Source organism: Salmo trutta, chromosome 12, assembly GCF_901001165.1.
Source record: "Salmo trutta chromosome 12, fSalTru1.1, whole genome shotgun sequence".
NCBI classification, from domain to species: domain Eukaryota; kingdom Metazoa; phylum Chordata; class Actinopteri; order Salmoniformes; family Salmonidae; genus Salmo; species Salmo trutta.
Genome location: NC_042968.1, coordinates 59,461,579 through 59,475,269, shown reverse-complemented (window position 1 = coordinate 59,475,269; position 13,691 = coordinate 59,461,579). Strand labels below are relative to the sequence as shown.

The 13,691-nt window shown below is 42.9% G+C and overlaps 2 protein-coding genes across 2 annotated transcripts; one reads left to right on the top strand and one right to left on the bottom strand.

Moving 5' to 3' along the window:
- The first annotated feature begins 1,781 nt into the window (after positions 1-1,781).
- LOC115203876 (tubulin alpha chain, testis-specific) lies at positions 1,782-5,001 on the top strand. Its single transcript, XM_029768949.1, has 6 exons — positions 1,782-1,927; positions 2,072-2,294; positions 2,410-2,558; positions 3,694-3,846; positions 4,017-4,544; positions 4,644-5,001. The coding sequence occupies exons 1-6, from the start codon at positions 1,925-1,927 to the stop codon at positions 4,938-4,940; spliced, it is 1,353 nt and encodes a 450-aa protein (XP_029624809.1). The 5' UTR covers positions 1,782-1,924; the 3' UTR covers positions 4,941-5,001.
- A 153-nt stretch (positions 5,002-5,154) lies between these two features.
- Positions 5,155-13,101, bottom strand: LOC115203879 (vacuolar protein sorting-associated protein 37B). Its single transcript, XM_029768953.1, has 4 exons — positions 12,927-13,101; positions 9,264-9,435; positions 7,931-8,013; positions 5,155-6,691 (listed from the first exon to the last, which is right to left on the bottom strand). The coding sequence occupies exons 1-4, from the start codon at positions 13,038-13,040 to the stop codon at positions 6,293-6,295; spliced, it is 768 nt and encodes a 255-aa protein (XP_029624813.1). The 5' UTR covers positions 13,041-13,101; the 3' UTR covers positions 5,155-6,292.
- Positions 13,102-13,691: the final 590 nt, after the last annotated feature.

Here is a 13,691-nt window from a genome sequence, read left to right as displayed (position 1 = left end):
GAAAATGAATGTAAAATTGCATTAGATGAAAATTGACAAACTAAAGGGTGTGCAATGTGTAGGCCCACTGTGTGTACATTCTGAACCTTGTTTGAAGTCAGTAGGTCACATGAACAAAGAGCTATTGACATTTGAAAGTTTGAAAAATCCATGTAAAAACGTGTGAGATGAAAATGGACAAACTAAAGGGTGTGCAATGTGTTGGGCCACTGAGTGTACATTCTGAACATTGTTTGAAGTCTGTAGGTCACATGACCAAGGAGCTATTGCAATTCAAATGTAAAAAAAAAAGTTTGGACTTTGTTTACACTCCTAATTAAACTAGAAATACAAAATGTTGCTCACATTTCCACATTTGTATCAGCTTTGCAAATCGAATTAAGGTCCAAATTGTGAAAATAAGACCTCTGCAATGTTGTGCGCAATTTTTACAACATCTTGACACTTATTTGGAGTCTGTGGCACAAGCGGTTTGAAAGCGCAAATATCTAACCTGAAACTGTCTTTACCTTAGTTCCCGAATCTCCCAATTGCCCCCCAGCAAAATGTGCCTACATTTAGGCTTTTGTTTATGTGTATTTCACTCTGTTGAGGTATAAATTCGAGAATAATGCTTGTATGGATGTCAACCTCAATACATGTTGACGTCATCAATGAACTGCGTTACAGTTAAAAACTACTTTGACTACCACCACCGATTTCTATATGCTAGCTATGCTACCAGCTTATACGAATGGGAGTTAGCATTGCGCAGTCACATTTCTTAACCTGAAAAGGGACAGCTTCCAAATGTTATGTAACGAAACCAGCCAAATATATCCAAATCGGATTTTAGTAACCACATTATGGGACTGTTAAAATACTGTAACGACCCTGGGTTACAATACATAAATAATTATGGAGTTGACAAAAATCCACTTTCCTAGATCAGATTTGTTGAATGTGCGCCAATCCAGAGTCCTTGCATTCCATTCACCTCTTTCCAGTAGTTCAACCCATTTTCGCGTCTTTGAAATCCCTACATGAGGTACCATAACCATCTTTTTTTTTTATTTGTGATCTTGTTCTGATAGCCTTGCTATGGTTGTTGTCAACCAATCATGTCAATGCGGTGCTATACAGAGCCCTCGCATTGTTATAAAATGCAAAATATGGGAGGAGCAAGGCGATTCGGCCTCTGCAATTGCATCACAACCTCCGTACAGAGCCACATTTCCAGATGAAGCATAAACTAGCGCTCTGTGGCGCTAGCTTGACCTGCAGTAAAGTTAGAGAACCAAGTTGAGGAAAACGTAACTAAACAAAACATGTTTTAATATCACCTGAAGCAACATAATTATCCTGACTCGAATGACAGGATCATATTTTGCAATCGCCCAAAATAAATGCGATTTCTGACAAGAGACTCCTCCATTTTGCGTTGAAATATATTTATGCCGCGTTCAAAACAACTGTGAATTCGGAAAAAAACAAGTTGGGTCATCCAACTCGGAATTCCAACTATTTCCAACCTGAAGATCACTGACGTCGTATTTTTCCGAGTTCCCAGTTGTTTCGAACGTGGCACGAGTGTCCGAGTTGGATGACCGTTCAAATAGATTTCTCCCAGTCGGAGCTCGTTTATTTCAGAGTTCCCAGTTGTTTTGAACGCGGAATATGCTTTGTCTGTTCATTAGCGGGGCTCCGTGAAGACGTTAGGCGTAAAGAAATGCTTCGAACGTTGAATGACGTGATCGGAGTACGTCACACAGACGCAACCAATCGGGTTGAAACAAAGGCGGGGCTCATTCTGGGGTATATATCATCGTGAATCGACGTATATTTTTCAAAACAATTGAGCAGTTAACCGTTTGAAATTACATAGTCAAGACCGACGTTTCTTAGCAAGCCATAATAACTGCAGGTCATACTTTCTAGAATCGAAATGGTACGTTTTATGTCGAGAGTAACTTTAGTGGCGGTGGCTAGTTCAACGGACGAACTCATTTTGGCCTAGCTAACGTTAGCTGAATTACCTTGCTTTAGCTAACATTAATTAGCCAGTCAATAATGATTTCATTTCTACCCACAGCGTGAGTGCATCTCTATCCACGTTGGTCAGGCTGGTGTGCAGATCGGGAATGCCTGCTGGGAACTGTACTGCTTGGAACATGGGATCCAGCCCGATGGGCAGATGCCCAGTAACAAAGCCATCGGCGGAGGGGATGACTCATGCAACACCTTCTTCAGCGAGACTGGAGCGGGAAAACATGTCCCCCGTGCAGTGTTTGTGGATCTCGAACCAACTGTTGTTGGTAAAGGACGAAAATAAAGTTGGTATTCAAATGTTAATCTAGGTGACGTTAGCTAGCGAATGTAACTTGTATAAAAAGGCCCGTTTAAGAAATCGCGCCTGAACTGTTTTCGTAGATGAGGTCCGCACGGGGACATACCGTCAGTTGTTCCACCCGGAGCAGCTCATCACCGGTAAGGAGGATGCCGCCAACAACTTCGCCCGTGGCCACTATACAATTGGCAAGGAGATCGTCGACCTGGTGCTGGACCGAGTTCGCAAGCTGGTTAGTAATGTTAGCAGTCATTTTGTTACCCTGAACGGAAGCCATGTGCTTTCAGTTCCTAGTTTTGTAAGCTAGCTACTATAGTTATACAGCAGCGTTTTCTTTTTTGGGGAACAAATAGAGTAACGTTAGCTTGTTGTATTGCATGGCTCTATGATTATCCATTTTACGAGGAGAACAAGTTGAGAAATGTACTGTTGACTAATCACATTCCGTACAAATTTGCGCAACCGTGGCATTCAAACGAGGCTGCAGTGAAAACTAGTGTTGGCATCAATCTTGGGCGGGAACTACGTTTTCTATTCAAGCGTTGGTTGAGATGACCTGATAGCATTGGTGAAAAGTTGAAAAAACGGGCCCCTCTGACGCTATACGTTAAAATGTGACGTGTCATGACGTAACGTACAGCGCGCATAATTGCAACTCATTCTGTGTCGTATAGCCTCTTTCCACCAGGTGTAGCGCTTCTCTCCCAGATTAAAAACAAGAAAAGGACATGGAAGGGGGGATACTTAGTGAATTGTACAACTGAATGAATACATTTTTGCGTCATCACTGCAAGCCAACATGACTTAAAAGCCGTGACAGTTTACTTCTGAAAACAGATGAGCATGCTTTGTAATGTTTCTACAACAATACATGTATTACTAGTAAGCAATAATGTGTCTTAACCAAAATATCACAAATGAGACTTAATTGCACCTGACCCTTTAAGGGCAGTAGGTTACCGTGGTAGTGCGACTCAGGCCATGTTTGTGCCTGTCAAGAGTATGTGAGCAGAGAGCAATGAGCGGGATTAGAAAATGGCCTTAACTACGGCTCCTCTCAGTACTCCATGTCCTTTTCTACCACTGCTAAAATCCGCTCCACACTCACACACACAAAAATCCGCTCCATTCATTAAACACCCATCTATTTTTGTGACTACCTGGACCTTCCAATTGGTTTAGGTATTGAAACCAAACCATATGGTTTTGAATGAAAAGTATGATTTCAAATGCTAGTGTAATGCTTGCACCGTGGAGCCCTGACCACCTGCCAAGGTGGCTGGTGAAAGCCATCTCAGCCACAAATGCCAAAAATCTACCTGCGGCGGGTGTTAAAACCTGTGAGGCCTGTCTGTTTCTCACCGCAGTCGGACCAGTGCACTGGGCTTCAGGGCTTCCTGATCTTCCACAGCTTTGGTGGTGGAACCGGCTCCGGCTTTGCCTCTCTGCTCATGGAGAGACTGTCTGTGGACTACGGCAAAAAGTCTAAACTGGAGTTTGCCATTTACCCTTCACCTCAGGTATGGCAGTGGTTTAATTTACTTGCTCACATTAATATTTTGTAGATTTCTACATTAGCAAAATCGTATTGGACTTAATTGTCCTGTACTCAATAATTCTCTTCTATATTGAGTTGTTTATTATCAAAACGTGACACCAGATGCCTGTTCTACCTCTTGTATGTGTTCAGGTGTCCACAGCAGTGGTGGAGCCCTATAATTCTATCCTGACCACCCACACCACCCTGGAACACTCAGACTGTGCCTTCATGGTCGACAACGAGGCCATCTACGACATTTGCAGTCGTAACTTGGACATTGAGCGCCCCACTTATACTAACCTCAACAGGCTCATTGGCCAGATCGTCTCCTCCATCACCGCCTCGCTGCGTTTCGATGGAGCCCTCAACGTGGACCTGACTGAGTTCCAGACCAACCTGGTGCCATACCCCCGTATCCACTTCCCCCTGGTCACCTACGCACCCATCATTTCTGCTGAGAAGGCCTACCATGAGATGCTTTCTGTGGCAGAGATCACCAACGCTTGCTTCGAGCCAGCCAACCAGATGGTGAAGTGTGACCCTCGCCATGGCAAGTACATGGCCTGCTGCATGCTGTATCGTGGGGATGTGGTGCCCAAGGATGTCAATGCTGCCATCGCCACCATCAAGACCAAACGCACTATCCAGTTTGTCGACTGGTGCCCCACCGGCTTCAAGGTAAACAAGCAATGGGTTTATTCATTCACAATGATCTATGTTCCTAAACCTTTTCAAGTATAATTGGTTAGTCAATTTTTTTCTTCTTGTTCCCTGTAGGTAGGTATCAACTACCAGCCACCCACAGTGGTGCCAGGTGGAGATCTTGCCAAGGTCCAGAGAGCCGTTTGCATGTTGAGCAACACCACAGCCATCGCTGAGGCCTGGGCTCGGCTCGACCACAAGTTTGATCTGATGTACGCCAAGCGTGCCTTTGTGCACTGGTATGTGGGAGAGGGTATGGAGGAGGGAGAGTTCTCTGAGGCCAGAGAAGATCTGGCTGCCCTGGAGAAGGACTACGAGGAAGTCGGAGTGGATTCAGTGGAGGGAGAGGCTGAGGAAGGAGAGGAGTACTGAATCCTGACCTACTTATAGACCAATGTTTTGCTGTCAATTTTAATAAATGTTCTTTGGTCTATTCTCCTGTGGCTTTTTCCTGAATGATCATTTCTAACCTTTTCAAGTAAGCAGGAAAATATGGTAGTATCTTTTGTACCATCTGTTCCTAATGTTTGGTGTCCAATTGATGACAACTAACAGACCACTCGGACATTAGGCAGAGCACACCGTATCAATTATAAAACGTTTATTGATTATGGAAAGTGAGCAAGTCTAACATTACATTAGTTTCTAATGGAGTATAAAACAGGTGTACCATATGGGAGGGGGGGCTTTTAAAAATACCTTTTCACATTTGAACCCCCATATGCTTTCTTTACTTGACGTGAGCTGTTCTGTAAGTGCAACTGGGGATAACCCACTGTAGAGATACAGCTAGGTGTAATCTCTTCCCCCACTAGGTGTAGTGCATAGAATTAGTTATTTAAAATAATTGAATAGGATCAATTACTGATACTAATCCAAGAGGGCTGTAGCCTGGCTGGTGAGCACACAGCCCATCAGGGAAACAGAATTACTTAGGCATACAAACTGACATGAACTTAAGCTGCATGGTTATTGCTCTAAAAATGTTACAATCAATTTCTCTTATACCAAACCACTAAAATAGCCAAGTGTGTCGTAAGCTTCATGTCCATCTCCTTAACACGGTACATCCCTAGTCTTTATAAGCGCTTCACATCCAACCAGCTGGAAAGAACCTACCGACAATGAATATGAAAGCAAGACTCATCAATTAGTTGATTTGAAAAATATTTACGATGCCATGCAGTACATTTTGAAATGAAAATGTAGTATTTGTTGCGTAGCTCTGTTCATTGTTGATGGACCAGCTCCATTTGACAATACAGGACTCCTTCCTTTAGAAGCATAGGAACTTTTGAGCTAACTATGTTATGATACCAACCTGTGTGTGTGTGCGCACACATGTAACCCACACACCCTTTAGCTTACAAAAACTCATCCATACTGCAAGTTACCATAGCTGATATACACAGCATATCTACCAGTCAGATGGTTAGGTTTAGCTATGTGTTCAGAAGATTAAATCAGAAAGTTAGTCTTGGAATAAAACTGAAAGAGAACCAACCCCTAATGTACCGTCCAGGCTGTAGTCACTGGACAGAGTCCGTCTGTGAGAGCCTCTCTGAGAAGCTGGTCAGAGGAGGTTTCCCTCAGTGTTACTGACAGAGGGGGTATAATTGGTTAGGTCACCAACCCTCATTGGGTCAACCCTCCAGTGTGCCACAGTCACAGGTCAAAAGGTAGGTAAGGTCATCCATGGCGTTTCTATGGAGATGGACACCGCCTCACTGCATGATGAAGCCAGTCCTGGGGGGCAGGTGTGGAGAGGGGGAGATGGGGTGTTGCTGGGGGGTTTGAAGGTAGGGCTGGGGCATGTAAGGGCAGCTGGGGAAAGGCATTTGGGGATAGGGGGCGACTGGATAGGGTAGGCCGCTGTGCTGAGGGGAGGGAGAAGGGGCAGCTCGCGTGGATTGGGGGGAGGGGACCCCATTGGTAGAGGGGAGGTCCTGGGGTCGGCTGGGCTGGGAGGGGATCTGGGGGGGCCGAGTGAGACCCTTCAGCGCCAGCTCTCGGAGTTTGTCAATCTTGACGCGGCGCAGGTGAGCAAGATGGCGCCTCCGCTGGTAGTCGTCGATAAAGCAGTCGAGAGGCAGCTCTCCATCCAGGAACGAGTCTGCCATGTTCTACACAGGGACGGCACAAGCATACACACTTAAACTAACACACGTCAACACAAAATACCTTAGAGAGTATTATTGTACGTGTAGCAGGGGTGAAAGTAAGGCTGTACGGTATCCCGGCAAAATAAATAGTGAGGCTATGCCGTACTGGTAAAACATGAACCTATCACAATAATTAAAATAAAATGTCAAGAAAACTGTAGGCTATTACACTCCTTTTTATCATTACCGCATGTCTGAGGCATGAAAAATGCAAATGGTATTGAAAACAAGTGGTATAGCCTACACTCCAAAATCCGAAGTGGTTAAACGAAAACACTGACATTTTGCCAAGGCAGAGAGGAGTGGCCGATACAGAGACGTGCACGGACAGAAGGGACACACACATTCTGGCCTAATAACAATCTCCAAATGTCATTACACTTTTTGGTGTTTTGTGTAACATGTCTCGTTCCATTCACCACTGTTTGGAGAACGGAATGTGTGAACGTCTGCATGTAGCCTTGTAAAGCCCTTTGAAGTGATTGTTTGACAGTCAGATAAAAAACATGACTGGTTGTGTTTATGCCCCAATAAAAGGTAATACATTTTAAAAGTGAAATGACAAGTCTTTATGACAAGGCCCACAGAGATCCTTTTGAATTAATATGGATTTTATATCAGATCGCTGCAGCTGTACACAGCCCATCTGTAAATAGCCCAACCAACTACCTACCTCATCCCCATATTTGTTTTAGTTTTTCTGCTCTTTTGCACACCAGTATTTTTACTTGCACATCCTCATCCCACATATATCACTCCAATGTCAATAGCTAAATTGTAATTAGTTCACCACTATTGTCCTATTTATTGCCTTACCTCCTTCATTTGCACACACTGTATATTTCTATTGTGTTATTGACTGTACGATTGTTTATCCCATGTGTAACTCTGTTGTTTTTGTCGCACTGCTTTGCTTCATCTTGGCCAGGTTGCACTTGTAAATGATAACTTGTTCTCAACTGGCCTACCTGGTTAAATAAAGGTGAAATAAAAATCAGATCGAATTACATATTTTATGATTAGGCCCATAAAAAAATGTCGGTGCACGTGCAAATATAGGAGATCCTGTACCGGGAAGAAATGAATTTTACTTTCAACCCAGAGTGTGTACATGACTGTATTGATCTGTGCCCGTGTGTAGTTGTGAGAGCGTATTGTAGCATAAGTGTAGTTGTGAGTGTATTATAGTGTCTCTCTCACCTCAGTCTCTTCCTCTATCTTGGCTCCCTCAGCTTGCAGCAGAGCCAGCAGAATGTCCAGAGAACTGTTCTCTGAACCAGGGTCTGAGAGAGAGAGAACCAGTTAGAAAACACTAAAACAAAACACTGATCACCACACAGTGAATCACTGTCCTGAATCTAACTCGTGACCTGATTTCTGGGGCAGGGCTGTAATGTGATGGGACTACAGTAGCTGGCTGGCTGGGCCATTCAAAGGACACAAAGCAGCATTGAGTACAGGAAAGCCAGGGGTATCAGGTAACAGCTGACTGACACAGTGATCACTAGATGGCCATGCTAGAAAGGACAAAGTAAATGTATTGGAAGATCAAGCACATAAGATATCTGTTCTTGATTTAGGGGTTAATGTTAGGGCTTAGGTTGGTGGTGGAAACTGTGGTTAGAAAGTAGGGCCGGGACGATCGATATTTGTTAGTACTGTGGAAAGGAAACAAAACATGAAGCGGATTTAACTTCTTTAGGAAAACAACCATAATGTTGGAAACAAAAATAATTATGTTGTCATCCAGAGTCACATGTATTTATTTTCCAAGCTATACCACACAATATTTTACATACAGCAAGTTTTTAAAGGACCAAAGAGTTTGGCCTGCTTCGTGTTTGAATTTTTGACCTGGGGGCAAAAAATATTGCGATACTGGTATCGTCACACCCATATTAGAAAGGCTGTGTGCTTCCCTCCTTTCTATCGTGTTCATGTTGTGACAACCCGAATGACAGAGGATCAGTATCTTGGAACGACAACTGACTGAACTGGCTAGACCAGGCAGACATGTAGGTGGTAGAAAACAGTCAGCTACCGACACAGACAGAGAGAGAGAAAGACTAGTCTTTCAGATAGCAAGAGTGCACGGATTGAGATGTAGAGACAGACTGGTACACGCTGTGGACTTAGTAATGTGGACTAGCTAGGGCTCGTATCGAATGTGGACTTGCTAGTGTTCTTATCTAGCGTGCACTAGCTAAAGCGCTTACCAAGTGTGGACTAGCTAGGGCTCTTACAGAGTGTGGACTTGGTAGGGCTCTTACAGAGTGTGGACTTGGTAGGGCTCTTACAGAGTGTGGACTTGGTAGGGCTCTTACAGAGTGTGGACTTGGTAGGGCTCTTACAGAGTGTGGACTTGGTAGGGCTCTTACAGAGTGTGGACTTGGTAGGGCTCTTACAGAGTGTGGACTTGGTAGGGCTCTTACAGAGTGTGGACTTGGTAGGGCTCTTACAGAGTGTGGACTTGGTAGGGCTCTTACAGAGTGTGCTGGTAGGCTAAGTGTGGACTAGCTACTAAGGCGCTTACCGAGTGTGGACTTGCGTAGCTGGTAGTTGTCGTAGAGCTCCTGTAGATGGCGGTAGCGTGAGGTGAGCTGGTTCTTCTGCAGGTCCAGTCTTGGCTGCACCTGGAGGTTCTGTTCAGCCAGGCTGATGTTACTGCCTAGGGTCAGCTCCTTCACCTGCTGCACCTCACGCATCTATAACGCACACAGTGACATAGACATAAATAAACACACACACACCGTACACACACCGTACACACAGGGAGAGAGGTAAAAGGGAGATAAGGAGACAGAGGGAAGGTGGTGTCAGTAGCACTAAACACAATACATGCAGACAGAGAGAGATCGACCCATCCTGACCTCCACGCCGTGGTACGTAGACCTATAGGTCAGGGACAAGCCAGCTTAGAGCCTAACCGCTGGAGGTTAAATATGAGTCTATTCTTATGGAGGACACTGATTACTCCATATCTTTGTTGAATACTGTGTTTTAGCCCTGCATGACCACAGCCCTGCACCGGCTCACTATAGAGTTCAGCAGGCTATCACTGACGGTGTTTAAACTGTGTTTGACTGTGTTTGTCCTGTATTGATTTCACTGCCATCAGAGCGATCAGAGCTCTGCTTTCTACAGTGGAGTACTAGCTACAATGCAGATATAGTGGCCTACGACTCGTGTGTCTATTACAGGGATTTATAATCCGTGTGTAGGTTTTGGTGAAGGGGATTATAAAGATATCAGTACTAATGAACTAAGCTATAATTAAGTCATAAATAACATGGTTGGGATAGTATGCTGCCATCAGGCCAGAGCAGCAGGCACTAGACAGCCTTCCAGCCGTAGAGGCAGCCACAACCACAGATTTGCATCTCTGCTCACAGGTTGTTTGTGTAAAGCTATTTCCACATTGGTGGGTAAGGACTAGCATCTTCCACCAGCGTCATGGTGGGGAGTCTCCATTCAGCCACATACAGTACCAGTCAAAAGTTTGGACACACCTACTCGTTTCTGTTTTTTTCTTTATTTGTACCATTTTCTACATTGTAGAATAATAGTGAAGACATCAAAACTATGAAATAACACATGAAATCATGTAGTAACCAAAAAAAGTGTTAAACAAATCAAAATAGATTTAATATTTGAGATTCTTCAAAAGTAGCCACGCTTTGTCTTGATGACAGCTTTGCACACTCTTGGCATTCTCTCAACCAGCTTCATGAGGTAGTCACGTGGAATGCATTTCAATTAACAGGTGTGCCTTGTTAAAAGTTAATTTGTGCAATTTCTTTCCTTAATGCGTTTGAGCCAATCAGTGGTGTTGTGACAAGGTAGATACAGAAGATGGTGAAGGAAAAGCAGTCAACAAGTGCTCAGCATATGTGGGAACTCCTTTAAGACTGTTGGAAAAGCATTCCTCATGAAGCTGGTTGAGAGAATGCCAAGAGTGTGCAAAGCTGTCATCAAGGTAAAGGGTGGCTACTTTGAATAATATAAAATACATTTTGATTTGTTTAAAACTTTTGTTGTTACTACGTGCTTCCATGTGTTATTTCATAGTTTTGATGTCTTCACTATTATTCTACAATGTAGACAATAGTAAAAAAATAAAGAAAAACCCTCGATTGAGTCGGTGTGTCCAAAGTTGACTGGTACTGTACATGTCTACTGGATATACAAATACAGAAGATGAAGAAGCCAGAAGACACAGATTTCCCAATACCTACACTACACAAGGCTAGCTAGGGATGGCGAGATGATGAACAACATGGTGGCAGAATGCTGTACACAGTTTTTGAAAACACTGACATCCATCCTCTGCTCCAGCTTCTCCAACCTAATGTGTGTATATCGGTGGGGTTGGATAAACGAAGAAGACAAATGTCCATCTTGCGTGGACTAATAAAGTATATCTTATTTAACCAGATGTCAACAGGCTGTGAGAGGTGTTTATAAGGCTGGGCGATATCACGGTATAATTAATTTTTTTAAATGACTCTACGACGTTATTTGTTTTTTTAATAATAAAAGTTGTACATTTGCTTTATGAGTAGTGTGTGACCCTAGGGTGGCAACACATACATTCTAAGTGATTTCAATGGGTCTTTCTCCATACGGATTGTTTTATACTGTTCAATTCAACTTCAAACCCAAAAAAGTCAACATTTTCATAAATTTCTGCATTTGAGATCATCTCCACACTGCCACGTAGGGCTGCACGATATGGGCAAGTAATCTGGGCCTTATTTTTAACCAAATGTTGCAATTTGACTTGCGATTTAGAGCAAAACACTTGGGTTAACTGTTGCAATCATCGGAATAGAATGTATATTCTAATTATATTGTTAGAATATAATGGTGGGCACTTTCAATACAGTGTTGTTTGACATGACAACGAATGAAAATACCAGGGAGGAGTTATTGTGACAGGTTAGGAACCAATGTGTTGAGAAGTGTTTCCTAGGGGACCCTATAATATTTGGTTACATTGTTTTTTTTGGCTACATTGAATGTGTTCTCTTAGCTACTTCATGTAGCTAACGTATTCTTGCTTTGCGTTTACCTCTAATTTAGAAGACACTGTTGCAAAAACAACATGCTGATTTAGGTCTACACAATCACTGGTATTATCAGGCTGTATAGCTAATTACGCTTGCTTTGACTCAGTACATTTAATAACTAGCTGGCGATTAGCATTAGCGGCTAACACGATTTAGGAACAAGATGTAAGAAACACAAGAGAGTGGAATTATAGAATGCTAGTGTATTTATATTAAGAAGCAAAGTGACAACTGCACCGTTGTCATCAACAGTGTTGCTTAAGCTGCATTGACTATGCAGACTGAATACAAGCGTCTCGTGGCTGAGGAACGTCAAATGCGCTCCTTGAGTGACAGGGGGCTTGGCTAGGTCCGTGTGGAAAGCGGCATAGAGAGTGGAGATGGCTCAAGTAGCGAAGTTATCTATAAAAATGGACGTTACACACTGCGTTTCACATTTAACAAACCAAACATTCAAATACCGGTATTGAAGGTAAAGTACAAACCCAAACCGGTCTGTGCATCAATACCGGTATACCGCCCAGCCCTAGGTGGTTATAGTCATAATATATCTGCGTTTGAACCTGCTGTGCTCTGTGTGCTAAATGTGTCACTCAATAGGAAAACCTCTCCCAACTTTTCACAGATGTCGCACCTTCCAGAGAGCTGTCTTGTGTGTTCCCTTAGCATATAATAGGAAGAAAATACCACCACTACTAGGTACCATAAAACAGATCAAGGACCAGGTCCCTTCAAATCTGTTCAGTTCCTAAACGCGGGTGGGTCCATTACTTCTGTAAAAAAAATTGGCATCAGATGGCATTTGTGCCGTAATGACAATGCCGCAATACCTTTTGTGACCTGCTATATGTACACAAACAGGGTTAATGTCGAAAGTGATTCGACAATAGAAATATGGCATCCACAACACAGGTGCCAAATGTTGAGTACAGTACAAGGAGCACGCTTCTCAACTGTGCTGCAAAGAGGTGGATGTTGATGAACTCGCTCAATGCATTCACAAGGGATTTCTGAATGAAGCCAGGTCTGCCTGACGACATACATAAGTGCACAGCTAGCTAGATGTTTTGATTCTGGTTAGCGTTACTAGGGATAGCTAACGTTAGCAAAACACAATGGAAACTTACCTCGTCCATTTCTTTGACAATATCATTTAGTTTTTCATCGTCTTCAAGCAACTCGTTTAATTGAGTCATTGTGAATGAGCTGAATTTCTCCGTGAGTTCTGCCATTTCACCCATGATGGTTGTTGTCTATCGATCAGTCTAGCTACAGTTGTTTCGGCTCAGAACAGAGAAGTGTTTGGATCACAAACCGGAAATAGGGACGATTTCTGGCAAATCAGAAGGGAGTGTAGAAATCATGCATATACATCATGAAAATGGTTGTGGAATTTCTGATGTAGTTAGCTGGCAACTTTTTCAATCAACATTATCTTTACTTTTATGCTAGTTCTTTGTTTCTTAAAAACGTATCTGAGAAGCCCATGACGTTATTAGGTTGTTTACATGCTAAAGGATAAATGCTCAGGGCAAAAAAAATTCACTCTAAATTCAGACAAGACCTGTAGCATATTTGCATACTATTTTATTAACATGTGTTTGGAAATCTTTACAATACAAAGTAAATATACTCTGAAATGTATACATACACTCATAAAGGGGAATGCACTGAACGCAAAAAAAACCCGAATAAATGCTATAAACCAGGGGTCCCAAATTACATTCATCCGCGATTCGATTTTTTCTTGAACGTAGTTGAACATAGTTATACATCATTTGTACACTGCAAATTGGCCGCAAGAAGCTCAAACAGATACAGTATTTGACAAAAACAGAATCATTTCAAACCTTGATTACATTGGGATACTATCACATATTCCTCTATTTATG